Source organism: Perkinsus marinus, assembly GCF_000006405.1.
Source record: "Perkinsus marinus ATCC 50983 genomic scaffold scf_1104296964002, whole genome shotgun sequence".
Taxonomy (NCBI): Eukaryota; Perkinsozoa; order Perkinsida; family Perkinsidae; genus Perkinsus; species Perkinsus marinus.
This window is the reverse complement of record NW_003204865.1, coordinates 34,766-61,336: the sequence shown is the minus strand read 5'-3', so window position 1 is coordinate 61,336 and position 26,571 is coordinate 34,766. Positions and strand designations below refer to the sequence as shown.

Genomic DNA, 26,571 nt, shown 5'->3' with positions numbered 1-26,571 from the left:
ATAAACAGTGTCATAAAATTGGTGCATGGTCAATCACAGGTGTTCGTGACAATATGAAAAAATCTGAAGAAAAATTTTGAAAATCTTTGCTACTCTCTGTAAATTTATGGTATATATCCTCCCAATTTCGTGTATAAAATGTGAGGGAAATATTGAGCTCAGGTGAGGAGAGCGAACTTTTTTTGCAGCACTGAGCATAAGAAACACCAGTTACCACTTCTGTAGGTCTTGCAGGGCTGCGTGAACGTGAGTGGAACCATGGACTCCAGAAGATCTCGAATCGTCTGCGAATGATACGGATCTACTCTAAGGATAGTAATCTCCTAATAATAGAACTCAATACACGACAAGTCAACAGATATAACCTTGTACGAGAGCGGACGTACAATAGATACGTTACGTAACGTAACGGTTACGTTACAATTATGATTACGAACTACGTATGAGCTACAACTAGCTCTAGCTTTGCAGCACCTTGGCACACAGGAACAATTGTGTTCGGACCGAAAATTAGGGGCAAGGAAGCAATGTGGCACAATGGTCTAGCCACGGGCACAAGTTGTGCCTGCGACTGCTTCTACGACTTCTTGCGACTGCTTCTAGTGTTGTACCACACAACACTAGAAGCAGTCGCGAGCGCCCGAGTGATCGATTATGATCCTGCGTTACCGCAGATCTGAGTGCTCGCAGCACCTTTTCGGTGTGTCCCTGATAGGGTTGGCATAAGCACGATCACCTGTGACGTAGAAGAAGGGGTAACAAGACTATTTCGTAGGGGCTTTACTTGACAGAACCAACTCGGGAGGTGCCACGATCTATCTAGTTGAAGGAGATGTTCATCAAGGATGGTGCGCCGTATTGGGGGCTAGTGAGGCGTGAATGATTTTTCCAAACTCACCACGTCATCTGGATTGATATCTTATACATCTTAGCGGTATTTTCAGTAGCTACCGCCTGTGTTGTTAGCTCGCGAAAGGTGTTGTTGCAACATTAGTCTGCGGTACGATTAGGGCAGTGGTTCCTATTTCGTTGAAGGGTCTTCTCGAGAGAGGTACTGAGGAATAAAGGTTTGCCTAAAACAGGGGCGTGTTTTCCAAAATCGTGATGGACGGACAAAAGGAACTCAGCGCATGGAGTCTGTCAGGTTGCATACTCGATGATAACATCAGTGTGTGTTGGTATGCGGCTGAGATGGTATCTGATGATTTCATTCCCACGGAATTCTCAATAGTGATTTTAGCATAATCGTCCTGGCTGTGTAAATTATTCCGCTATCATAGAACGATTATTTTAACAATACATACTCACTGCGTCATCTACTCATGCCCCGGTGAATGTAATTTTGGATTTTTTATCCTAAATCGTCAATAGCATATCTCGCGTTGAGTTCCTCTAGTGTGATCCTCTTAGATCATTAGAGATAAATCAATATGTTAATATACGTATAATTATTATACAATATATGATATATATAGTTATTAACCTTGAATGATGATACCGATTATTAATAATGTGCCGTTAGTCGTCTACTATTGATCGAATTAAGACAGACTTACCAATTTCAAGGGTTTGAGTTCAACGATGTCGTCCGAAGAAGAGGAAATTAATGAGGATATAAATATTATATTGTTATTTTAATCATATATTTTTCCTAATATCATATACCTTATATCGGTAACCATGTTAGCAGGATGTTATATCATATTAAATGTCTCTATATTATAATGATATTCTATCACCTTGTATCTATTCGTTGTGTGGTAGATCTAGACTCTCCATTATCCATCTCAACATCAAGCCTTGAAGATAGAGACATATTATTATTAATAATACGAGTGGGAGTTGATAGTATGAAAACAATATTGTCACATACAATACATTGAACACCTCATCATCACTTGTATCATTATATTAGCATAGCATAGTAGCCAGCCTAGACTTTAGCACAGCTTGTAGGATATTGTGCAATAGGAAGGACTGTGGAGGGTCATCGCGTCGGACTTGAGAGGGCATCCCGTCAATGAGTATACTCTCAATCCTGTCGGGATAGGTATAATAGAGCTCGAATGTCCCCGTCGTCGAGGCGCCCACAAAAACGGTCGAGAAGTGATGACATATCTTCAAAGGTTCGCTCTCTGCTAGAAGAAAATGACGAAGGTGCAGCTAGACAGGTGCTAGCAGCAGAAATTTGATGTATTGTATAACAGCATTATCAGATTCTGTCGCTTATCAAAGATGAGATATCTCCTGATGATTTAACTACGTGGTCCGACCCTGTTGATAGCAAACACAACACTCTGCTGCACTTGGCAGTGTCGGCTCGGAACTCCATGTGGGCTAGGCTGAACTCCTTATTCTGGCTGGTCAAGACTTGCATTCAGGTTGATCCGCCTCCTATGTAACGAATTTAATTTCAGCGTAAACGCTCAGCGGAAAGGGGACAAATGTGAGCATTGTCATTGTACACGTCACTCACACACAGCGTTGGTGACGAAATAAAATTTTTTAGGAAATTTCCGGAGATTCTTGTACGTTTCAAGCTGAATTTACATATATTATTTTCTGAGCTCAGTTGAGGAAAGCGATCATATTTCCCAACACTGCTGAGACTTAACATGAAAGTCTCAACCTTTAGGCACGCCACTGCATCTATCGATCTGGAACCAGACGATGGACATCACTCGGGTACTCAGCGAGGAGTTGTCAGCTGATTGGGACCTCACTAACAGCAGAAATGAATCACCTAGGGAGCTCAAGGCGTTGAGAGATAAGATGCTCCGTCTGGTGGGTAGTGCTGTAGAGATCACTCCTACTCGATGACACGCATACGGTGCGTATGAATTTGATATGCAAATGTGTGTTATTTTGTAGGACAAATTATAGTGAACAAGCTGTCGCTATCATCACAGTCCCGAACGGGTACTTTCATCACAACATATGTTCATAGCCATTGTTTTATTGTATATGCGATATAGTTTAATCTCGGGAAAAATAACACACATTTGCATATCAAACTGCCACACACTGTATTTACGTGATGCGAAGATTTGTCGATGGGTTGGATCCCTATTGCTGACGCTCAGGTTTGGATATCAATGGTCACCGCCCCTCCGGAGAGGTCGGGACAGATTCCACCAGTTTTAGAAGTCTATATGAGGATTACTGATGCAGAGGCAACGCAGATCATCAGCGAGAACCGATATGTTGTGGAATATTCCACGAAGAAGTAAATGGGGTTGAGCTAAGTATCGATGGTGAATGACTTCGACCGATCGGGATCGAGTTTCCGTCGCGCGAGCGTTGGGTATGGTACCAACTCGGGTTCATTCTTCGCGAATCTTATGGTTCCGAACTATTAGGATCAATCGCTGTCAAAATTGTCAAATTTGATAATCCATGTTATAGTTGATTATTACATGGATTGTCAATTTTGGATTTGGCGGATTAGTTCCATCTGTCGACTGATACTTATGGCATGTGTCGAGGCCTCCGCGGATTGTCTTGTCCGAATCTGTCACGGGTCATATCAGCGACATCCTTGTTAGGCTCGATGCAAGTTGTGGTGATGCTCTCCTGGCCAGACTGAAACAGAAAAATGCGTACTCAGCTGGAGGCCTGTGAGTGCTTACTCTAGTCACCGTTCCCCGTAGTACGCGTCGTGATTCCAGGTACTTCGAGTGTAGTAAATCCACCATGTCGTACGATGCTTCCGCAGACGCTATGTTGGAGGTGTTGAAGAAAGAGTGCCCACGGCGATACTGCCTCTTGGCGGGTTACAGGTAGGCATAGTTTGGACTCTGTTCATATCCCTTGGGTCGGCACAGGAAGTAGTGAGCTCATGCGAGTATATGTCTTCGATCAGAGCTCATGCATATCGCGGACTGTTGCAGACGCATCTGTCGAAGGTAGCCGACTGGTTGCATCAGAACGCTGTCATGGATGTCTCATCCTTACACCAGTACGAGGAGATGAACTCACCATGAGCTGATTTCTTATGTCTCGTGCGCCGCGTCAGATTTGCGATTCGTCATGGACACGTCAATGGTGCTGCACCCTCGAGCCACCCACGATCATCACTGAGTGGGAGGGCACATTGTTTGGATGCGGAGTCCGACGTGAACTCAAGCATTGAAGTTTTTCGTTGGCTTTTAGAGCAGAATTGTATCTTCCGTTGAGCGGCCGAAAGGAGAAATGTGTTGTGTTGTGAGAAGTGCGAACGCTTTGCTGCGTCCTGCGATCTCTATGGTGCGTTTGCTGCATTGCAAATTGTGATACAAACTTGAGGCATCATTTCAGCTCTCCCCGGTTCGCCTGACGTCGGCCGTGGACGTTGTATATTATCATGGTGATGAGATGGACAGCTCACCTCTCCGTAAACTATACTTTCAGTAGATGACACTTTGGCCGAGTGGTTAAGGCGGCGGCCTGCTAAGCCGTTGGGCTCTGCCCGCGAGGGTTCGAATCCCTCAGGTGTCGTTTCGGTAATTTTAGGATTTTCATATCCTACATTTCACGGAAATGCAGGGTCACATCATGGGAGATGCAGCATCTCAGATGCTCAGCGCCTAATGAACGACCAGGGACGGATACAGCTTATACTCACGAACAACAAGTCTCTCTCGTCCCCCTGTCGACACCCAAGACCAGTCGTATCAGATCTTCGACAGGATTTTCCGACGGCTTTACCCCACGAGGGAGGCCCCAGGAATGTTTTCACGAAAACACAATTCGTTTCGGTAATTTTAGGATTTTCATATCCTACATTTCACGGAAATGCAGGGTCACATCATGGGAGATGCAGCATCTCAGATGCTCAGCGCCTAATGAACGACCAGGGACGGATACAGCTTATACTCACGAACAACAAGTCTCTCTCGTCCCCCTGTCGACACCCAAGACCAGTCGTATCAGATCTTCGACAGGATTTTCCGACGGCTTTACCCCACGAGGGAGGCCCCAGGAATATTCTCACGAAAACACAATTCATTCTCAGCAGGATGCGTAAGGAACAATATGACATTGCGGGTGGTGGCATCACTAGCAGAGCAAAGGAGTGGTCCGCCATCGTAATAGTAGCATTGTTAGCAGAACTTCCACTTGTTGCCGCAGTTCAAACAGGTAACGAACGTAGTCATTGGCTCATCAGAAGAACGAGTCTGCATTTGAAAGTATCTAGATAGTGAAAATCATACATATCAGACGGCAGAGTTAGCTCACGTCGTCTGACTCTTCCTGCATTTTCCACACTGGAACATGCCACTCTTCTGTATCGCACCATGACGCATAGCCCAATCGGACTGACATTCCTCCAGAGCAGCTTTGGCTGCATTGGCACGATGCTGATACGATGAATTTTGACGACTGTCCTCTAGATAGGTGACCCAAGTTGACTCACCTGGTTCTTAGCCTCTGATGCCATGTCTTCTGAAGTCAGGGTAGAGTACTTATCACGAGGAAATAATCCTACAAGCACCTGAAGGCAGCAGTCGCTCCTAAATAGTACACCTGCTAGTCCACCACCTTCCATTGAAAATCAGGGTTCGAGGAGTCCGTCAAGTTGTATTTGATGCTTCGTATTTGCGACAAGTACCTAAGGATTTACCCACTGTGAGAACTTGCATTTCAAGGCGCCGTACTCCCTTTCTGACAGCTTTGAATGACACTCTTCCTCAATCTCTACAGCCCTGACGGCGGGTTCAGCCTCTTCTGGATTCCGTCTAGGCCTCAGTGCTTTGAATAGAAGATTGCGAATCTAACACGGGCTAGTGTCAACTAGAGAATAGTCTGTGGTCATGGATGCTGACTAACCATCAGCGACAGGTCAATCGTTAAGTTCAATTATCTACTAGGAATCCTACGCTAACATTGCAGTACTGGGAGCACTCGACCACGGTCCACCCGGTAGTATGACCTTGTCTCTCTTCGGATCACCGCATCTTGCTACTTCCATGACAGACGTGAGATCAGTATTTCCACTGCTACTGCTGCAGCTGCCATCAGTTGTCGAGGCATCAGCAGTAGGTTGACCATTCACTGGCTTCGACGAGTTCTCCATCGCAGACTCCGCACTAGAGACCGATTTCGGATGAGAGTGATGATGGCCTGACGCATTGAGAGTTTCTAGACTAAATTATTCGCCCGTCAGATTGCCCATATTTCTCCAAGAGAACTACCCCGTGAAATGGTCACCTGATGAAGGCTTATAATCAATCTTCTTCTTCCAAGCCCCCATGAGGTTCTTTGCGGCCTTCTTGGCCCGTGGTGTTGTCTCATCAGCATTGGCCGCTTTGTTCAAGGCTTTACCTGATACCACAATCATCCCAGGCTGATCATCAAAATACACTTCTCCCGATTCTAATTCGCTCTAAAACTAGCCGATAAGGCAGATTGCCATATAAGACACATGACGGCATTACGAAGAGACTATCGTTTCTTGATAATACTGTCGAATTACTAGAGTCAACGTAGAGTGTAATACACAGAAACAACCTCCCTCGATTGAAGCGCCATATAATGGTAAAGCCTTAACACTACCAATCATAGTCTCTTTCAAGAGCTGCTTGTCCATGTTGATAGAACTGAGCGAATCAATGATAGCCATAAGGTCTCTATCAGGCTCAGAAAGACGTTTCTTGAGCGTCAATACTGTGGCCTTGTCATTCGTAGATACTGCCGACATAAGGTGAAAAGGGAAACGCAACCAAGGAGCTCCCAAGACTGATCTCACTAGAAAGACAACAACTGCTAGCTGATAACGCAATAGAGATTAGGCTTTCAAGGTGAAGTGAAACGGAAGATAACTTCGTTGTTGATTCGGCCTCCACCAGGAGAAACGGTTAGGGAGCCCCACCCAAATTGGTGACACAGGGCGCACATCGACGACACCGTTATGATGACCCCTGATTGTGATCAATTGAGGTGGTGACACTAGGGCGAAACTTCAAGTGACAGTCACACTGCGGGTAGTAGCTCTTCGTCAACTCTAACTTTTGTCAACCTTCCTCGTTAGCACAAGTGGTGTGGAGATCCTTGTTACACTCAGTGAATGATTACGACAACGAACACTATCAAGATGATCATGGACAGTGTGGTAGAATATGCACATTATCAACTACATATGTTGGTTTCAAAATGAGGAAATTTCGGGAAATACTCAACTACTTTCCAATTTTCTACTCGGATTCGTATATGAACTTCTATAATTAGTGAGGAAACTTCTAAGCTCAGTTGAGGAAAGCAAACATATATATTCCCACACTGATCATAGATGCCCGACACATGTGCATGAGAGGCGATTGATACGGAAACACGAAGTCTTATCGAGTTTCACGTTCAGATGTCCGTTCAAGTCTTCACAAGCTGACGTGAATCACCGCACATGTTAAGATTGTTTACGAGTGGGGAGGTTCATCATCGTAAAACACTACGAAGTTCTGAGGTGAATTGTGAGTGTGGAAAATCCTCAGTGACTATATATTAGTCTTCGCCACGACTATGCACTTCTTTACTCACAGATAGTGTAGCTTTTCTCAGGAAATCGATCAACCTCAGCCCGTCATTCACCATCTATTTTGACACAAGCGTATAAGTAACGTAACACTCGTATTGGTCTCGTCTCCACAGTGCTACGACAACATAATTTTGCCACCAGTCTTGCAACTACCAACAGCTGATATGTTCGCCTTCCTCAGTTGAGCTCGATAGTTTCCTCATCAATCATAGGAGTTCATATACGAATCGAGAGAATATATACGAGAAGTGAACAGAAACTAACAGAAATTTTCCAAAATTTGAAATTTCGTTAGAATTTCGCTATTATCACTAACACTTGTGGTTGATCATGTACAAATTTTACCCCACTGGATTGGAATGCTGACATTCGCAGAGATTGGGACCGACTAGAGACTACCACGAGAGAATCGCTAACGCATGAAGTATACTATGATGCTCACTACATGTTGTTAGAATCTCAAAGAAATGCGATTTTCGAAGGAATCGTCTTTTTCCTCAGGGTTAAAAAGCTCGTTGGATTTACTCAACACGAGAATTCAGTGTTGGATTTCCGTAAAGTCATCATCGGAATTTCATTCGAGGTCTGTTGGAGACCTGCGAAACGCAATCAGCACCAATGGGCCGACCACGAGCTTATGGTCTCTCGTTAATCTACACCCAAGGCCATTTAATCTCTAAGGCACGAGGAGCCTAGGAAATCGGTAATATGGGTGAATACGCAGTTGATCTCAGAAGTGTCAAAGAATTCATCAAAACATATCAGGCATATGCTTGTCTAAATTTTTGAAAATCATCATCGACTTCCTAGACAGTGAGGTATTAGAACTCAAGAGGACCGAGAAGACACTGAAGAGACTCTCGGCCAGACATAACGAGCTCTTCATGAATTTTCTCTCCGATTGATACGCTTCTAGCAGGAACATATCCGTACGAGCGCAACACTGGGAAGAGTCATCAACGATTGTCGCCGTTAACAATGACGTTTAACCTCAGCCTAATCTCTGAATGATCGAGCAGTCATCGCTTTAGGACAAATCGATCAGGTGATCGATTTGAGCTCGTTCGTGAATTGGATCGATTATCGGCGCAATATGGCGGCCACGACATAATGTCCCTTTCGTACTCGATCAAGGTCGGCCTTATGAATGGCTGCTAAGGAAGCGACAGCTTTACTCTCAGACTATACCGGAAATTGGGGATCTTCCGAACGACAAAGTGAAGTACCCTGGTAAGCCGCGACGACTCGATTGGTCATATCAGAACCGAGAGCAGTACATGGTATCCGCATTGATTTACTGTGGAGGCACTCCACAAGCGGACATCAGTCAACCTTCGCACTCCGAAAACGTCCCCAACGGTCACTGTGTCGATCGCAACAGAAGGACATCTGCTAACCACGTATGGTTGAAAGACACTGTACCGCCACGGATTTTGAACGAGGCAGGTCAGTTGTTCTACCTACGAAAGTTTACCTCGCGACACCATACTTTCTTCTTTTATTATATTCAGCACTGTGGCCTTTCTCGGCAGTGGAAAATCTCTGCAAATTGTCACTCTTGGAGAGAAGATTGGCATCAACACTGTGGGGAAATATGCACATGGTCAACTACATGTGTTGGTGACAATACGAAAATTCTGAGGAAACTCCGAGTGGTCCTTATCAACCTCAGTACACTTCTCCCTGAATTTGTAAATAGACTCCTGCAATTAGCAAGGAAACTCCTGAGCTCAGCTGAGGAAAGCGAACATATATTCCTCTAACACTGTATAGGAAACTCCTGAGCTCAGCTGAGGAAAGCGAACATATATTCCTCTAACACTGTATAGGAAACTCCTGAGCTCAGCTGAGGAAAGCGAACATATATTCCTCTAACACTGTATAGGAAACACCTGAGCTCAGCTGAGGAAAGCGAACATATATTCCTCTAACACTGCATAGGAAACTCCTGAGCTCAGCTGAGGAGAGCGAACATATATTCACTGGGCATCACGCCCTCCTTTAGTGTCGATGCGCCTCCACGGAATATCCCCCGTACCATCGTTCGGATACAGTAAACTTCACCGTCCCGATATCGGTCGCCTGACCAGACCTAATTCGGCAGTCAGTTTTGCCAGAGATGATAGAAAGAAACTCGAGTTGCGAGAGGTGCGGTTAGTGAACGCTTATTTCTGGCAGATAGAATGTTCAGGCACGCGAACGCACTGCACAGAAACCCAAGCCTGGTTGGAAAGCGGCCGACGCCGTTCCTCGCACATTCAAGGAGAGATCTGTTTGTGAGAAACTCACATCTGCAAGGCAACCCCACTATGTATTCCGAGTGCCCGGTAAAGGTGTCTTGTCCAACGCGGAGCACGCCTGCCTGATTCAGCCTGGGCCCCGGCCTGTGTGTCCGATCAAGGGCTTTATGCCGATCCGAGCACGATCAAGTCCAACGGTGGTCAATTCAAGCCCTCAGGGGGACACAATCAATTCTCGTACGCGTACTTTAATAAGGGTATGGAATAATGAGCAGATACATCCGGCCCTTAGCGGCCACGGAGTCTGACGCTCAATTGTCCGAATTCTACCGTCCTGTGTTGCACGCGTCGCGTGGAGATCCCTGCTTCCAGAGCTCTCATACGCACCAGAAAAGGCTCAGACCTAGGAGTGCAGGCCAACGCTTGGTATGAACAATTTGGCTGTGAACAACCTTGTGAACATCGGCTACCGTGTTAGGTGATGAACGAGGGCAACAGGATGAGCGGGGCCTCTCTGGTTCGGAGGCCAGTGAGTGCACACACGGCCTTGTGAACATTCATGTTTCACAGTGTTGCATCATGTTTCGATCGCCATCTGAAAGTATTGCGCATTAGTTGCTCGGTGTATCAGGCATATGTACTTGCTGTAGCTTAACCGTTGTCTATTGTCTTCAAAAGACGCCTCAGTGTGAATAGCCCTCCAGGGCAACCACCAGAGAATCATTCTCAGCTCGAAACGAACAGCTGCTCCGCACAAGTCTGTTGCTATCACTCGCCTCGATAGTTTGCAGCAGCCACAATTCGGCCGTTTGGGTCCGCTCTCAAGGATAACACTCCGCAAACGACAGCAAGTGCCTCAGCAATAGCCGGTGGCTGCACAGTCGCGAGTTAGAACCATTGCGAATATGGCAGGCGGTATCGCATTCGTGGCGATTCCCTCTATGAGAAGTTCGCGATTTCAGGACATTTTCATAGTCAGGGACAATGCCTGTGGTATGGGTTTTCTTGAGTTATTCACTTGGGGACAGAGCTAGCCTCGCTTGGACGCAGATTCCTTAGCCCAGCGTCAGCAAGCTGAGAATCGTATTGACGTTCTCATCAATTGCATATTGAACCATCGGCTCGCTTTTGACTAGTTTACACTTTGGTCGATAATCATATCTAGTTTTTTTCATCCCTCAAAATGCTATCGCTTTCACTCGCCTTGCTAGCTTCCAGCAGTCTCGTTCTGGCCGCCGAAATCGCTCCTCAGAGTGGAGCTCGGCAGCACTTCGCCACCGACGGTCAATGTACAGCAACAGCAGTCGATTGTGCAGCCACGGCTGACGGTGGTTGTATCGCCGCTAGTACGGCTGATGGCGGACCGTTGGACTTCAGAGTGGTCTATGTGCCTCCTAAGACCTATGGTGCCGGCCAGCAGAGAGCGGTCTACATAAACGAGATCCCTGGTGCTTTTGCCTTGGCATATCCCAGGATTGTTGACGCTTCGAGAGCTCCCAGTTATGCTCCTGTTGGTGACCAGCAACCCAGTGTTCCCACCGGGTACGTCGACATGCCGGAGGGTACCACTTACGGGTACTGGGACTCCTCTTATGGTATCATGAACGAGGCTGGCGTCTCTATGGGCGAGAGTACTTGCAGTGCTCGTATGGAGTCTTTCCCACGTGGTGACGGTCCCGAGGGTAAAGGTGCAATGTTTTGGATTGGCGAGCTATCTGATATTGGACTTGAGCTTTGTGACACTGCAAGGTGTGCCGTGCAGACTATGGGTGACTATGCTGAGAAATATGGTTACTACGGCTCTGGTGAGGCCCTCGTGGTGGCTGATGGTGAGGAGGTTTGGGTTTTCCATGTAACTCCTGACGATACAACTACGAGCGCGGTTTGGGCAGCCCAGAGAGTTCCTAAGGGTCACGCCACCATCGTGCCGAACACTTTCATCATTCGTGATATCGATCCTGTCGATGGCGATAATTTCTTATACTCGACCAACATGTATGAAATCGCACTAAGGTACGGTTGGTGGAATGGTGCTGGTCTGCTTGATTTCGCTTATGCCTTCGGCGCGGGTGAGCAGGGTCATCCTTATGTTTCCGGTCGACGTATTTGGAGAGGTCTTTCTCTTTTCGCCCCATCTCTTAATCTGGACCCTACTCTCGGTGTTGAATGGGAACATCCTACCTACCCCTTCTCTGTGAAGCCCGATGAGCCTATCACAATTGACTTCATGCGTCGGTTGTACCGAGACCATATGGAGGGTACTCCCTATGACTTGACAGACCATGTTGTTGCTGGTGGTCCCTTCAAGACGCCAGTGAGATATCCTGGTGGCAGGGCTGAGGCGACCTTCAAACACGGTGCTTGGGAAAGGGCTATCTCTGAGGAGCACTCATACTATGGCTTCATAGCTGTAACTTATAAGAACAAGTACAACGTGGTTTACTTTGCGCCGTCGTCCCCTCATGGGAGTGTTTTCGTGCCGATTATCGTTAAGCCCAGCCAAACTGTGAAGTCTATTCCTTGTCTCGAATACTCCTGGCAAGGGGAGGTGAATGACAGTTCTCTTTGGTGGGCTGCTGAGACTGTTGCTAATGTGATGGATTTGAAGTATATGTATATGGTCAATGATGTTAGGAAGGCTCAGTTTGGTATCGAGAGTAAGATTGACGAGATGATGCTCACCGAGTCCTCTGATGATATCGAGAAGAAGATGGCGGACTATGACGATGAGATTCAACGTGAGTGGATGAATATGCATTATACGTTACTTGGAAAGTATCAAAATGGTTACACTAATTGGGGCTATTCTATGGTCGGTTATGGCCCGTCTGCTGAGTGGTTGCGTGCCGCTGGTTTCCAAGATTTCGAGGCTACTCCTGAGCAGTTCGCTGCTCTAAGAAAGAGGTATGAGGAAACTCAGAAGCAGGCTGATGCTATTCGTAATGCTGCACTGTCAAACCCTGAGAAAGAACTGTAGATTCTAACAGTGACATTCTAACCTTGGCTAACTCACTTTTAAGCTATTCAGTGGAGATCCTCTCGCTCGAGCGGAGAATCTCTTATTCGCGTCGATTAGGCGCATTTCTGACTGCTCAGTGCGCTGCGCTTAGCGTTACTTTTCCTTCCTTGTTGGGAATAGTTAAAATGTTGTGTTGATAGACTAATGAATCCAAGTCACTTCCGGTTAATGGGTGAATTGAGATATAACAGGCAGTGTTGAAGAAATAACAGGCAGTGTTGAAGAAATAACAGGCAGTGTTGAAGATATAACAGGCAGTGTTGAAGATATAACAGGCAGTGTTGAAGATATAACAGGCAGTGTTGAAGATATAACAGGCAGTGTTGAAGATATAACAGGCAGTGTTGAAGATATAACAGGCAGTGTTGAAGATATAACAGGCAGTGTTGAACATATAACAGGCAGTGTTGAAGATATAACAGGCAGTGTTGAAGATATAACAGGCAGTGTTGAAGATATAACAGGCAGTGTTGAAGATATAACAGGCAGTGTTGAAGATATAACAGGCAGTGTTGAAGATATAACAGGCAGTGTTCAAGATATAACAGGCAGTGTTTAAGATATAACAGGCAGTGTTTAAGATATAACAGGCATAACTCAGTAACTCGGGTACCTCGAGGGGAATGACCATCGCTTGATGACGAGCTCCCGAGAAGCACATGCTCTTAGCGGTACGGACAGTCCGTAACGGATCCCATAGTTGTTACCTTACTTGTGGTGATGGTCACTACGGTCGATCAATAATGACTGTCGTCCATAGGAGTGTCATTAGTACCCCTTGTAGGTTCCAGAGTATTCAACGTCACTGATCTCTTCATGATAACTTAGTATAGTTAGCTTTACAAATACTTATCGACACACCTCGTTACATGACTGCTACTCCCAAGAGAGATAACATACTTTCGTCGAATTCCTTCTCCTCAACAACTACAACGCAATACTGCAAATCGAAAAATAACCTCAACCTGTCTACGACAATGTGAATGGTATCAGCTCGAAATGTTCAACAAACCGCTATCATTCACAAAAGCAAAATCATCAAGATCATCATGATTTTCATGGGCTCGCGCCTCAAGATGTTCAATAACGACAGCAACCACTAAGACTGCCTTCTCCATCACTCATCGTCATCATCCTCGTCATCTTCGTCCTCCTCTTCCTCGTCGGTTGGGGACTCGACTTCGTATACCCAATACCTTGAGCCATTGATCATCACGAAGGTCGACATACTAAGCCAGAGCTCGCTTACCATTGCCTCCCAGTGACCTTAACGGTCATTGTCGTGTAAATGACTTCCTCCTGTGCGAAATTGATGGTATAAACAGGAATGCAAATCCCAAAGACTATGATAGTGGGCAAATAGAAGAACAAGAACTCCACCTTCATAACGAGGTTGTAGTTGCCTGAGCGTAGAGTGCGCCAGTGATAGGTATCGGCAAAGCCTTACCCCAGACGTTCAATTTGACCCTAGGGTAGAAAGGGATGTCCTCCTGCTTGGGACCATAAGTATATCTAGAGTACAACAGGTACTCATGCAATCGTTGGAAAGTTCGGGCTTTAACGGTATTAATGACACAATCTTACTCCATGCTGGGCAGTTCGTAGCCTTTGATCCAAGTCTGACCTCTTTCATGGACCGTGTTAGGCCCCTTTACGTACACCTGACCCTTTTTATCGATCGGTGGGTGGTAATGGTAACCGAGGGCATCAGCTGAGGGTACAAAAACTTCTAAAGGCTTTCAATGTGCTTCGCTCACCTTCCTTGACGGTGTACCTCTTACTGCGAGTACCATCATCGTTGAGATGCTCTCTGAAGGGATATCACAATCGACCGGATTGCCAGAGGCAAGTACTCACCTCCCGATAGTCTTGGACTCCTGGCGATAATCACCTTCACTCTGAGGGCAGCGACCTTGGGTGTACTTCCCCGGCTTGAGGCGGTCCTTGAAATCATCGTAGTAGCTTTTGAATCGCTGTGCTGTCAAGTTGTAGGCAGGCGCGGCCGAGAACCTATGAATACTCGTGATGAATGCGGGGACGATGTGACCCTCACCTCTTCAGCGCCCCGGCCCGTGATAGTAGCATTGCAACGCAAGTGTGATATAAATAACCACCACGATCTGCCACGCAAATTATATACCCTATCTTGAAATCTTGCAGTGTCTCGAGTTTCCTCAACGAATCTGCGAACTCTGGAAATCCATAGGAACATGTGACTGAGTCGACATCGTGGAGCAACGCGAATCTGCTATTCGAACATGCATGATTCCGGCACATCTTGGGACGAGTGGTATATAGGGCAGCGACTTCGTGGTTGGGGAGTTGGTCTATATCCAGCAATTCCCAGTCTGGGGGGGGAAATACGCACATGGTTAACTGCATGGGTTGGTGACAATATGAAAATCTTGAAGGAATGTTCGGAAATTATTGTTGGTTTCAGTGAACTCCTAGCCGAGTTCGTAAGTTAATTTGTATAATTAACAATGAAACTCCTGAGATCAGTTGAGGAAAGCGAGCATTTAATCCAATACTGACAATTCCCAGGAATCTTGAAGGGGGACTGAACACACTACCTTTGTTCGTCACCGTGACATCCAATTCTCTCTCACTCTGCCGTAGGGATATAGATTTGGAATAAATGCTCTCTACCCTCGGCTGAGCTCAAGAGTTTCCTCACTTAGTACATGAATTTCACGCGAATTCGGGTAGAAGTGTACAGAAGCACTACAAACTTCCCAGAATTTCCGTTTTGTCACCAACACATGTAGTTGACCATGTGCACATTTTCGTACATTGTAGCGACGTTTTTAATCCATCTCTATGGTGAGCAGTTTGATCCATCGACTTTTCTCTCCTAACAGAGCTCAGTGTGAAACCAAGCCCGAGCCGGAGGCAAAGACAGGGACCAAGGAGTTCTCGGACGCTGCGATGGGCTACGACCCGGACACTTGGTAGGTTCTGGCTCGGGTGAGGGTTAACAAGCGTGGTAACAAAGGTACCGAGTGTACGAGGCTGTGCCGAAGACTGAGGCGGAGAAAAACTATGAGATTATCAAGGAATGCGGGTTAGGGGAGGTAGTCGTAGCAGATGGGTACATGCTGCTACACACGTGCTTAGATTTGGGGTGGTCCAGAGCCCCCGGCACCAGCTCCACCGAAGCCTCAGCCACACACGTTCGGGTCGGAATGGGAGAAGGAAGTTGGCAAGCATTACGGTGAGTGGGAAGGGTGCATGCTAATGGGAGAGTACTGGAAACCTGTGTGGGAAAGTATGCACATGCTTAACTACATGTGTTGGAATGGTTTCTGCATACTTCTATCCGAATTTTATAACTGAGGAACTTGCTAAGCTCAGCTCAAGAAAGCGAACGTATATTCCAACACTGTTGGAAACGCAGGTCTGGTTCCGAATGAGGCTGAACCACGCACATCCAACGAGATTCGCGAAGCAACGGCTGATTATGCCAAGAGAATCCATCAGTCTGATCCTGACGATGCGTGCAAGTGAGTCTTGGTCGTGCACAAAGGGTCGTTTTGGAAGGGGTACTGTAGGTACTTGGCGATAGAGGAGTACCGTTGTTTGTTGACGGCGCAGGCCGACATTGAGACTGAGGAGGCTGCGACCAAATGTTTCAAGTGGAATGATGGTAGAGTTCTATCGAGGATGATGGTAGAGAACCTTCTTTCAGAGTGGCGTCGTTGTCAATGGGATCAATACAAGTTCAATGAGGGTCTCACTTATATTGAAGGCCCTCAGATCAAGAAGGCGTATCGCTTCGCCCCGAACTACAAGTAGTACTCTTACGACTATGCGGTGACTCCTAGTCAACATGATGTCACTATTTTCAGGTACGCGTAATAGCAGTGATTCCTGTTGGTGCTTTGAAAGGAGGATGTGTGCCGTGTGATAGTGGAAGTGCCGCGGCCTACCGTTTCTTCGTGGCTGATAATTGGTGTTTGAGTTTTATAGTCGTCAAGTCTGTTGAGAGCGGTGTGGACCGATAATCTGGTTTCGAATTTGATACCAGATGAAGCCTGGCAGACTTGCGTCAGATCTCCGCCTGAGAAGCAGGTACTTCATCGAATCTCCCGACGGGTCTTTAAGAATCAATCGCAGAGGTAGTAGTAGGTCCCAGTTTCGGGAAAAATATGCTCACGGTAAACTAAATGTGTTGGTGATAACATGAAAGTTACGAGGAAATTTCGGGGCCCAAAATTCCCGAAATTTGGGAAACTCTTGTTGGTTTCTGTATGCTTCTATCCAAGTTCTGCAATTAGTAAAGAAATTCCTGAGCTCAGCTGAGGTAAGCGATCATAAATTCCAACACTGATAGTGCCTCCGAGCGCTCAACTATGCTCGGTTCCCACAGGTTTTTCGACTTGGGATGATGTTACGATTTCTACACCTTTTGACCTCAAGTTGAAATGGTGGGTCCCCAATCTAAACCGAGGGAAATTTGCTCGGGATGTATGTCGTCTGCTTCTACTACTGGTGAGAGTGTGATTTGTCCGGCGGAGTTTTACCGGGATTGATACGTTGCGGACTTTTATTGTACATCTGATGGCATTTTTTGTTGTCAGATATGTGAGGTAATGTTGCGGAGTTTTTCTACAACTTAATAGTGTTTTATTAGTGTTGGATAAATGTTTGTGGAGTGTTGATGTTTGTATAGTGTCGTTTTCGTTTTAGTGTGATGTCGCGTAACTTTCATTCCCCTGCTTCCTATCTTCCTCATTTCGCCTCTCCGTACTGTCAGACTACGGTCTTGGGTCTCTACTTAATGGCGTGTTTCTCTACCACATATGAGGGTATTTCACGGGTATTCTCTTTCATTGATAATGATTTCCCCCAAATCCTTGACGAGGAAATACGTGCCTATGTTAGCTCTGTTAACGGTAGTGAATCTCAGTGTAGTGGTTGCTTACCTGAGGTGGTGACCGGGGATCAGCTCCACACATCTGTGGTTGATAATGCTCTGCGCGGTGTGGATCTCTGTGGGATGCTGCCTGCTCAGCCTCGCTTCACCATTAATGATGAGGAACAAGCACTATTTAGTAGTTCGGGTTCGTGATTGGGTTTCTCTCGGTTTGTTCCAGCTTCTAGATATATTGGGATCACTAATGATTCCGTTTGTATGTTTCAGAGTTCTTATCCCGAATATGAGGGTTTCTGTGCGCATACAGCAGATTTTCACCTCTTCGTGACGATTCAACGAGTTCCTCGCCCTACTCGATGTTCCTGTATATCTTTTCGGTTCTTTAGCGAAGATTTTCGCAATATACTCTCAGCCGACGCTTCTCAGCTGCCCACTAGGAGCTACCAAAGTGACTTTTCGGGTTCTGGTGCTATGCTTGTGCTCGGGTTCAGGTTGTGTTACGAATGTTACTGTTGAGGGATTCATCTTGTGAATTACTGTCAGGTTATTTTCGCACTCCTACTAAGCGCGATGCCGCCAACAATGAGCAATACATTTGAGCGTCCGGTGCTTCCTCCTCGTCGAGCCCGAAGTACGACTCCCCTTCACTCCCGGCCATGACTTACTCTCGTTGGCCTTACGATGCTTATCTCGCCCACAGAGGGCCACGCTATACGTTTGATCCTCTCGTTGATGTGTCTACTGTGTGTGGCAGCACCAACTATGATGCTTTAGATAGTATCCAGTCATTCCCGGTAGTATTTGGTGTCAGTTATTGCTTTCATCGGGCTCGGGCTCCCAACAATAGTAATATTACTGTGTTGTACGTTCACATTCCTTGACGGTTTTTGGTGGATCAATTGCGTATGATGCTGACTCACATGATAGACGACACGTCATACATGGCCTATCAGGTCTATTGTGAAGAAGGTTGTATGACTACTGTCCCTATGGACTCCATAGTATGGAGTCGCTCCCCCTTGTGTTAGCTAAGATATCTAGCGTTGAGCTAGTGTTGGAACTGTAATTGTAAGTTAAAAGTTAGAATCAGGCTAATCAAGTCTGTCTTGTGTTAACTCAATAAGTGGAATTACCCACCAACACTCAACAGTTTATGACGACTGTAGTTAGACTATGTGCGTGTGTGTAGTTGCGTAGTCCTTCGTTGTCATTCGGGTTTGGTTGGAGGAGAAGCTTGGGTGATTGTTGCCCGCCGGGCAATGGGCAATGGGCAAGCACCGGGCAATGCCCGGTGCTCAGCAACGGAACTACTCAGCAACTACTAACAGTGGTGGTTCGGGCTTCTCCCCACCTGGTTCGGCTGCTTGCTTATCTGGTCGTAGAGTGCGAAGTAGAAGGCGTTCGAGTTCGAGCTACACTCCCTCCTAGTAGGAGGCTCCTACTCATCATCATCATCCCCATGTCGTCAATCGGTAGCATCTTCACCATCCCCCTGTTCACCGTCGTCGTCATCATCATCCTTACTCACTTGTAACCTTCCTCGTTTAGGGGATGCAGCCATCACTTCGGTCTCATCATCTCAATCATCGGTATCTGTGGCGGAACCCGAACCCGAATGGGAAGTCCTGCTGGATACGGTAAGAACTTTACATTGTATCAAGATATTCTCACTACTGTTCGACTTTTATTCCTTTGTTAAATTGCCTAGTATCTCAGATGCCGAAATCCCCCCACTGTTGTTGTTGATGATGATGATGATGATGATGATGATGATATTGACGACGACGAATGCGACGAGGACGAGGACGAAAACGAAAACGACAGCAACTACTTGTCTCCAACAGCGATGTCCGTGAGCCCCTCTGCTCCGAAGAGTTCTTTTGCAACTGCTGCTACGACTACCACGTCTACTACGTCTACTCTCGCTGTTGAGGCACGCGGTATTCCAGATGCAAGTTCAAGTTTGGGATCATTTCCACCTTGCACTTTCTTTACACCTCCTAAGAAGCGTCGCCGTAGAAGTACTACAACTACTGCTGTTCATACTACCCCCCTACTCCCTGCTACGGTATTGGAGTCTCCACATACCGACGCCACCAACAATGATGCTGGAAACGGTAACTATGACAATGACGACGACGATGACGACAAAAACAAGGACCCAGACTATGTTGACGTTCAAGCAAAAGTACTGCAATGAGCTGCGAATACCGTGCAGTTTTCTGCGGCCAAACGCGGTCCCGATTTTTGCCACTGACGGGAATCCTGAGTGCGATCGCCGCGACGTAGTTACTAACCGTGCGGGATTTTCTGTCGAAGTCGGTTAGGCGCTATAGGTTCATCTTCTTTTTCGAGCAGCACCCTTTCGACCAGGCGTATCTACGGTAGATACTGGTAGATTATCTACCGATATGCCGCAGGTCCAGAAGAACCCCGGAGATTCACTACTGCTGACTGACGCTACCTACTGCGATCCGCCACGATCTTTCGCTGTATTGGCCGTGAAGGAGAAGACCCCCAGACCCTTCTCTCCTGCACGCTCGATGACTGTGTACCTTACGCATCCTTTGGCATGAGGCTCATGCCATGAGCTATACGGGAGTGACGGCTCAGCAGGACTATAATCCCGTAATAACATGCAGTTCTTTAGCACTGTGTGGAACACGACAGGGCAATTTCAGATAAGACTTCCAATAGCTGCCTCACGCTGGAAGAGACTCAGAAGTCGCATACCACGTGAACTCGTTTGGCGCATATTGAGTTAATATGATTAACCAGTAAGCGGTTATACTGCGGTATTGTCAAAATCGGATGATGTATTCGTGTCAATAAAGCGTTAGTATGAAAAGTCGAAAAAGGGTTGAAAAATTCTGCCTCAGGATTCGGCTTCTGATTGAATTGCCTTTCTCGCCGAGAAGTTCTCGGTGAGAATCCTTCAAAGTCCGATACACGGAGAGCTCCTTATCGTAGCCACAAAACGAGGATATTGATGGCTCTCAGAGAGAATGTTGCACGGACCTACTGGAACTGTGTGAGTAACTTACAGTGAGTTGCAAGTTGACATGCATGAGGCAAAACTTCGATGACCACAAAGCTGAAGAGCTGCAGGCCAACACTGTACCTGGTTTATCTCCTGTTCGCTCAACATAACCAAAACCTTTCATTCCCCAAGACTCTCCCCAACTATTCATTATCTTCCAATAACTAAGGAATAGAGTGAGGATAGAAAGCTAGAGAGCCGTGCAAACCTGCGTTACCGTATCCCATCTGCTGAGGTGTTGTAACCGACAATGACCACCGTGTGGTCCACTTTCTTCTGATCACAGGCGGCAACTGCCAAGATGATGGTGAGATTCGACGACACGATGACTCACAAGTTGTGAGACAAACCAGTGGGGCTACCTCTCATGATACCATCTTTGTAGTTATCAAATGCCGGAGCCCCATATAAAGTGACAGCCACAGGTCCCCTCGCCACGGCATTTAACATCGCCTCCTCATTCGCCTTCGGTATGGAGGCAAGATGCACTATGTCGCCTGGCTGAAGTGATTATCACAAATACAACTATCTTGATAAGCCGCTAGAGGATTCACTCTAATGCATTGATCATCGGGATTCTTAACGACACTCTCCTTGCATGGGCCTTCCTCGAACATATACTGATAGCTGGACTCCTTCACAATGCCCTCCGCCTTCGAGTACGCAAACGCCTCTTGAGCTCGCCCTCCATCGCAGCCCCTGCAACAGAGTTACATCGGGAAGACGACGAAGATGATCTTCGGAAGGTCCCAAAAATATAATTCAATCGTAATTCCTTCCTCATATATCGAAGAGCTTTGCAATAAGGGATACAGTGAGTGTTAGAAAGACGGATCTACAACTGACGCCATCAGTAGACCCGTCAACTCGAAGGATACTCATAGAATGAGAGACGCAGAAGTGGCTTGATGGAGGCTTCGATGGGACAGGCGAAATAGATCTCGGGCCGAACCATGAAACTCACCGATTGCCGTATGTTGTACTGCAGTCAACCAACTGTTGAACGGAGAAAGGTACGACTCTAGGCTGTGAGAGTTCGATCTTGAAACGACTCTCCATAACGACTGAGAAAGACGAGCGGTGTAAGAACTGGAATACGCATGCTACGAACCGCTAGGTAAGTGTATCATGGAGGAAGAATGCCATCGCATTGCTACCAGCGGCCCCAATTGCGTAGCAGCTTCCACATTTCTTTACGTCACCCGATTGGCGTCTTACGGGTGCCAGAGCGCCTGCAGCTTCCCAGTCTACCGATGGAGGATAATCTCCTACCTCAAAGGAATCCTGCGGGACTAAAGAGGAATAGTCGTATCTGTTAGATAAACCGAGTCTCACCAGTGGGAATGGCTGTTGCTCGGATCATCGGTGTATGTAGTTTTGGAGCAAAGTCGCACTTCAAGATGTCATTAAAGACTTCTTTCGGTAAATCGGCATATTCATTGAGACCGACTTCATGCGTCACATTGCCTGAGATATAGCACTGAATTACTTACTCAGATTTAGCAGTAACACTAACTGCTAGCATTAACATGATCTGGGCGAAGATTAATTCTAACAGCAGCCCGGAATTGCTTACTGTTGGCTCGCAGAGTTTCAATCTCTCTCATAGTGTTCTCGAAAGCATCCTTGGCTACTTGATACTGCTCATCCGTGTCGTATCTCTTATCGTAACTGAGTCAAGTTCAGCCTGAGGTTTGACTCCAGATGACGAGCGAACTCACGTCCTCATGAACTCCTGGAAGGCCTTCTCCACCTCAACGGATGCTCCGTGGCCCACAGCTATGAGTTGCAGAGTAACAACAACCAAGAACATAGCAGTTGGAATTTCACTAAGGAGAGTAAATCTCTCCAAGTCTGCATTGAATCTCAGTACCTTGCACGCCGCTTCTGTCGCTTGGCCGTTATGCGCGGCACCTTCGCCGCTTTGTGCTTACCCTGTGCTGCTATCAAGGAATCGTGATACTGTCCGTTGCTGGGTTCAAGTGATCTATCATTGAATTGCCGATAAGCCGGTCAATTTGATCCTTCCTCTATCCTGGTGTAAGTGTGGCATAGGTGAGTTAGACAATGCTGAATAAAATGTCTGAGGGAAAGTCCAGGGAAATATTTTGGGAAGAAGGTTGACAAAAGAAAATGTGGCATCACGTGCATGCCCGTACAACTGTTTTACCACCATGGATTGCGTGCTACACAGGGCTCGCAAAGTCAAAGCATGGGATTAGAATTAATCGTTACTTAGTTTTAGTGCTCAGCGGCCGAGGAGGACCCATCTCAAGTGGGAAACGCCTGCCGAAAGATTCACCTGTCGTGCCATGTGGGCTGGCAGTGCCAGCCTGGCACACTCAGATGACTGCCCCAAGCCCGATTTCGGTGAAGAACTTTAGTATAATCCTCACGTGTAAACGAAAAGTCCTCCATGTTTGTCGTCGGTATTGGCCTGCACCCAAAGCAGGCCAATGCTGCCGCCGGCTCACGCGACAGCATCGTGTGAGCAGTGTGCTGCTTGAAGCACACTTTCAAAGCTGACGCCTCGAAGCAGTGATTTGAGTCATCAGCTCGACCTTTCCCCTTCTCTCTCTGTCGCTCTCGGCCGTTTCCGGCCAGGCGACAAACCGGCAGCTAGTAGCAAGTTGGATGTTTATATGATCGACTTACTCGGCGCAAGGAGACTAGCACTTGACTGAGTTTTTCTCTCCAAGCTTATTTCGGTCGCAGGGCTTTAGTCCATCTCTCCCACAAGAGTCGGTCCAGAGCATTTCCTCGCGACAAATTAGTCTCCCTCGAATCCTCTGCAATGAGATCTATCCATTGGATAGAGAAGGTTGGATAGTATCCAACCTTCTCTCATCCTAGCGCTTATCTGAGCTCCCAAATGATATGCCCAAACGATCTCACAAAAGTAGTCTGTTCACCAAAGATGCGGGGGGAGTTCTAAGGTTGTGGCCGCACTATCGCAAGCGACGCATTCCCAGGACTATGTGACAGTCAGTGCAACCAGACCTACTCCAAATTTCGCGGTTCGTGGTGTGCGCCAATGGCGATACTTGCAACGCCCTCCGTATGCACTTGTTGTAAAACACGCACAGTATCTCTCCATCTCATTCTTGCTAAGGGCAAAGCACTCACTGGTGTATAAATTATACAGTATAATATTATCGAGAATACCACACTTCGGAGGATAAAAAACTTCTGCCTCAAGCTTATATCATGCGAGTTTCAGATTTTCTGGAGTGTGGCCATTCTTTGTCCGGCGAGTTGCATGCGCCTACTAATATGAGCGTCATGATTGCGCTTGCCGTCGATTACAGCACCAAGTACACTCAATTGATCAGTGCATTTGATCTTGAACTCTTCCAGGTTGACATACAGTTTCTTGAACTTCTCCGGTGCTAGGACGAGATTCGCAATGCTCCGATACGATAGCTGACAGCCAGCTCCTTCGATTGTCGAGACATTCGGGTTACTGTACATTTCTGTATACTCCTATCCGGATTTTATGATCAGTGAGGAAATTCCTAAGCTCAGCTCACTGAGCTCAGGGAAGCAAACGTATATTCCAACACTGTTGAAAGTGCAGGTCTGGTTCCGAATGAGGCTGAACCACGCACATCCAACGAGATTCGCGAAGCAACGGCTGAATATGCCAAGAGAATCCATCAGTCTGATCCTGACGATGCGTGCAAGTGAGTCTTGGTCATGTACAAAGGGTCGTTTTGGAAGGGGTACTGAAGGTACTTGGCGATAGAGGAGTACCGTTGTTTGTTGACGGCGCAGGCCGACATTGAGACTGAGGAGGCTGCGACCAAATGCTTCAAGTGGAATGATGGTAGAATTCTATCGAGGATGATGGTAGTGATCCTTCTTTCAGAGTGGCGTCATTGTCAATGGGATCAATATAAGTTCAATGAGGGTCTCACTTATATTGGAGGCCCTCAGATCAAGAAGGCGTATCGCTTTGCTCCGAACTACAGGTAGTATTCGCATCACTTTACGGTGACTCCGAGCTCCCTATCTTGTAGGTACGCATAACAGCAGTGATCCCTGTTGGTGCTTTGAAGGGAGGATGTAGTTCTTTCGAGCGCTTAACCGTGCTCGACCGCTGCAAGACTTCGAGTTGGGATAATGCTACGATTTCTAGTAGATAAAACTAACGTTGTTAATTGAATTGGGTATGTTTTTAAAAAGACTAGCTATTATATTGCAATTTTGGGTAGTGAGTTAAAATCAGTCGGTAAAAGATTAAAAAAAAGGGTATTTTTTTCAAAAGAAGTGGTTAAACTATTAAAAATTCGGGTAAAATATTGAATTGACCTGGAAATGCTGTAGTAGTGTGGCATTGCGCGACGAAGGTGGTCACGGGCATTGAAGAGTAGGATGAGCTCATTTTAGACCACCAGCAGGGAGCCAAGAAGATATCCGAGTTCGGACATAATGTGACCGATCACGGCCCTTCACCCTTCGTCAAGCTAGCAATAGAGTACCTCTGTAGTGAATAGTGTCAATCTTCACAATTCAGCTCATGCAGAGTCGCTGAGAACACTCAGTCTTCAATCTGGTCTCATAACTATGAGTATAGTAACTTCGAGGATTACTAGCTTACGCTAAGATGTTAACTACACAAAAGACGATATTAACATCATCTCATCACACATCGGGGATGAGCACGACTTTGCACCAGTACAACTGATCCACAGGCGAGTTAATTTGTCTGCCAGAGATTGAACAGTACGGAGAGGTGTAGTATTTGGTCTTCGAATAAGATCGACAAAGGAATTCGAATCGGAAAGGATAGGCGAAACTTCACCAGCAGACAACCCTACGCCAGTTTTGGCACTATTGATTGTTATATCAAAAATGACGAAAAGAAGTGGAGAGTCGCCAGGTTACACATTTGTCATGAAAGACCCATCCTGACCAAGGTAATTTCCCTCAGGGAAACAATAACAGGAGACAACAGATGAGGAAAAGTGCCCAGTCTCGCGGCAACAACCAGCAGGGATTACAAATTCATAATCGGCCACTACTCCGAATATCCGAAGACGAGGCTTGCAACCGAGGTGCTCTGTCAAAGAGTTACTTTCCTCAGAATTCTGATAGGAAGACGACGAAAAGCCGATCCAGCTGGCACTACTCCGAACGGCACAAGCAAAATTTCATAGTCATGGCCGTCACGTTGATAATACCTTTGTTCCCAGCCCATCAGTGACACTGATTTAGTGATCTGTCGAGCTTGAAGCTTGAAGCTTTATGCTGGTACCAATCGTGCGAACTTACAGTGCATTTTAAGACAGACGACGCTAATGGTTACTCAGCCGTCATTGAGGATTGGTACGGAGATCTCTATTGAGACGTCCGATTTCGACACGAAAAATGAGCGTGAGATTTCTCTGAGGAGCATTTTGCGATGACATGCATTGACTCTGTCAGGCCCATGCTCGCTGCCCCCCAGTAAGGTATTGTCTTTCCCTGACGCGCAGGCTGAAGAGTATAGAATCGAAGGACTAAAAGCCGAGGATCCTATTGCTTGGCAAGACTGGTAGGTAACAGTGTGTACTAACAACAGGAATGCGGCGGGCTCTGACGATTATTTGATGTTTGGTTGTCGTTATCGTTCTACCTCTCTCTCCATCGTGTATGCCAGCTACATGTCCTCTTTTGCTCTGCGGCGGGCTTGCGATGACCGCTCAGTTGACGATGTGAAGGAAATCTTAGCTGCAGCACAGCCGGGAGATTTCGTAGTCGCATGTCCATCCAGACGTGTAGATGATGCCCTCGTGACCAGGTACCCAGTCTGACTCATTCAATTTTCACCAGCGTGTGTGTTGAGAGATTGGATGCTGAAATTGCGGCGATACTTGTCCGATACGGGGGGTTCTCATTGAAACG

General features: G+C 46.6%; 7 protein-coding genes and 1 non-coding gene across 9 annotated transcripts; 5 read left to right on the top strand and 3 right to left on the bottom strand.

Moving 5' to 3' along the window:
* Positions 1-2,670: 2,670 nt before the first annotated feature.
* Positions 2,671-3,230, top strand: Pmar_PMAR000916 (hypothetical protein; the record flags this gene model as incomplete). The annotated part of the gene is made up of 2 exons (XM_002771061.1): positions 2,671-2,784; positions 3,084-3,230. 2 exons carry the CDS (start codon positions 2,671-2,673, stop codon positions 3,228-3,230), a joined length of 261 nt encoding a protein of 86 aa, XP_002771107.1.
* A 1,164-nt stretch (positions 3,231-4,394) lies between these two features.
* On the top strand, positions 4,395-4,476 carry Pmar_PMAR000915. The gene has a single exon. It is a non-coding gene; the product is annotated as a tRNA-Ser (tRNA).
* A 605-nt stretch (positions 4,477-5,081) lies between these two features.
* On the bottom strand, positions 5,082-6,679 carry Pmar_PMAR000914 (transcription elongation factor SII, putative; the record flags this gene model as incomplete). Its single annotated transcript, XM_002771060.1, has 8 exons — positions 5,082-5,172; positions 5,218-5,339; positions 5,396-5,473; positions 5,521-5,590; positions 5,637-5,752; positions 5,912-6,102; positions 6,190-6,303; positions 6,535-6,679. The coding sequence occupies 8 exons, from the start codon at positions 6,677-6,679 to the stop codon at positions 5,082-5,084; spliced, it is 927 nt and encodes a 308-aa protein (XP_002771106.1).
* Positions 6,680-10,933: 4,254 nt separating this feature from the next.
* Pmar_PMAR000913 (conserved hypothetical protein) lies at positions 10,934-12,727 on the top strand (the record flags this gene model as incomplete). The annotated part of the gene is made up of 1 exon (XM_002771059.1): positions 10,934-12,727. One exon carries the CDS (start codon positions 10,934-10,936, stop codon positions 12,725-12,727), a length of 1,794 nt encoding a protein of 597 aa, XP_002771105.1.
* A 989-nt stretch (positions 12,728-13,716) lies between these two features.
* Pmar_PMAR000912 (conserved hypothetical protein) lies at positions 13,717-14,881 on the bottom strand. The gene is made up of 7 exons (XM_002771058.1): positions 14,823-14,881; positions 14,627-14,779; positions 14,527-14,579; positions 14,354-14,480; positions 14,217-14,281; positions 14,019-14,172; positions 13,717-13,965 (listed from the first exon to the last, which is right to left on the bottom strand). The coding sequence occupies exons 1-7, from the start codon at positions 14,852-14,854 to the stop codon at positions 13,887-13,889; spliced, it is 663 nt and encodes a 220-aa protein (XP_002771104.1). The 5' UTR covers positions 14,855-14,881; the 3' UTR covers positions 13,717-13,886.
* A 708-nt stretch (positions 14,882-15,589) lies between these two features.
* Pmar_PMAR000911 (conserved hypothetical protein) lies at positions 15,590-16,564 on the top strand (the record flags this gene model as incomplete). Its single annotated transcript, XM_002771057.1, has 6 exons — positions 15,590-15,720; positions 15,765-15,843; positions 15,887-15,983; positions 16,167-16,272; positions 16,321-16,415; positions 16,458-16,564. The coding sequence occupies 6 exons, from the start codon at positions 15,590-15,592 to the stop codon at positions 16,562-16,564; spliced, it is 615 nt and encodes a 204-aa protein (XP_002771103.1).
* A 3,787-nt stretch (positions 16,565-20,351) lies between these two features.
* Pmar_PMAR000910 (thiolproteinase SmTP1, putative) lies at positions 20,352-22,498 on the bottom strand (the record flags this gene model as incomplete). 2 transcript variants are annotated; one of them, XM_002771055.1, is made up of 10 exons in its annotated part: positions 20,352-20,663; positions 20,767-20,849; positions 20,903-20,978; positions 21,048-21,186; positions 21,240-21,384; positions 21,650-21,749; positions 21,843-21,977; positions 22,021-22,152; positions 22,262-22,356; positions 22,407-22,498. In XM_002771055.1, the coding sequence occupies 10 exons, from the start codon at positions 22,496-22,498 to the stop codon at positions 20,581-20,583; spliced, it is 1,080 nt and encodes a 359-aa protein (XP_002771101.1). In that variant the 3' UTR covers positions 20,352-20,580. The 2 variants fall into 2 exon arrangements, with proteins under 2 accessions (XP_002771101.1, XP_002771102.1); XM_002771056.1 differs by having other exon boundaries at positions 20,903-21,186.
* Positions 22,499-23,958: 1,460 nt separating this feature from the next.
* Pmar_PMAR000909 (conserved hypothetical protein) lies at positions 23,959-24,660 on the top strand (the record flags this gene model as incomplete). The annotated part of the gene is made up of 4 exons (XM_002771054.1): positions 23,959-24,071; positions 24,258-24,368; positions 24,417-24,511; positions 24,554-24,660. The coding sequence occupies 4 exons, from the start codon at positions 23,959-23,961 to the stop codon at positions 24,658-24,660; spliced, it is 426 nt and encodes a 141-aa protein (XP_002771100.1).
* Positions 24,661-26,571: the final 1,911 nt, after the last annotated feature.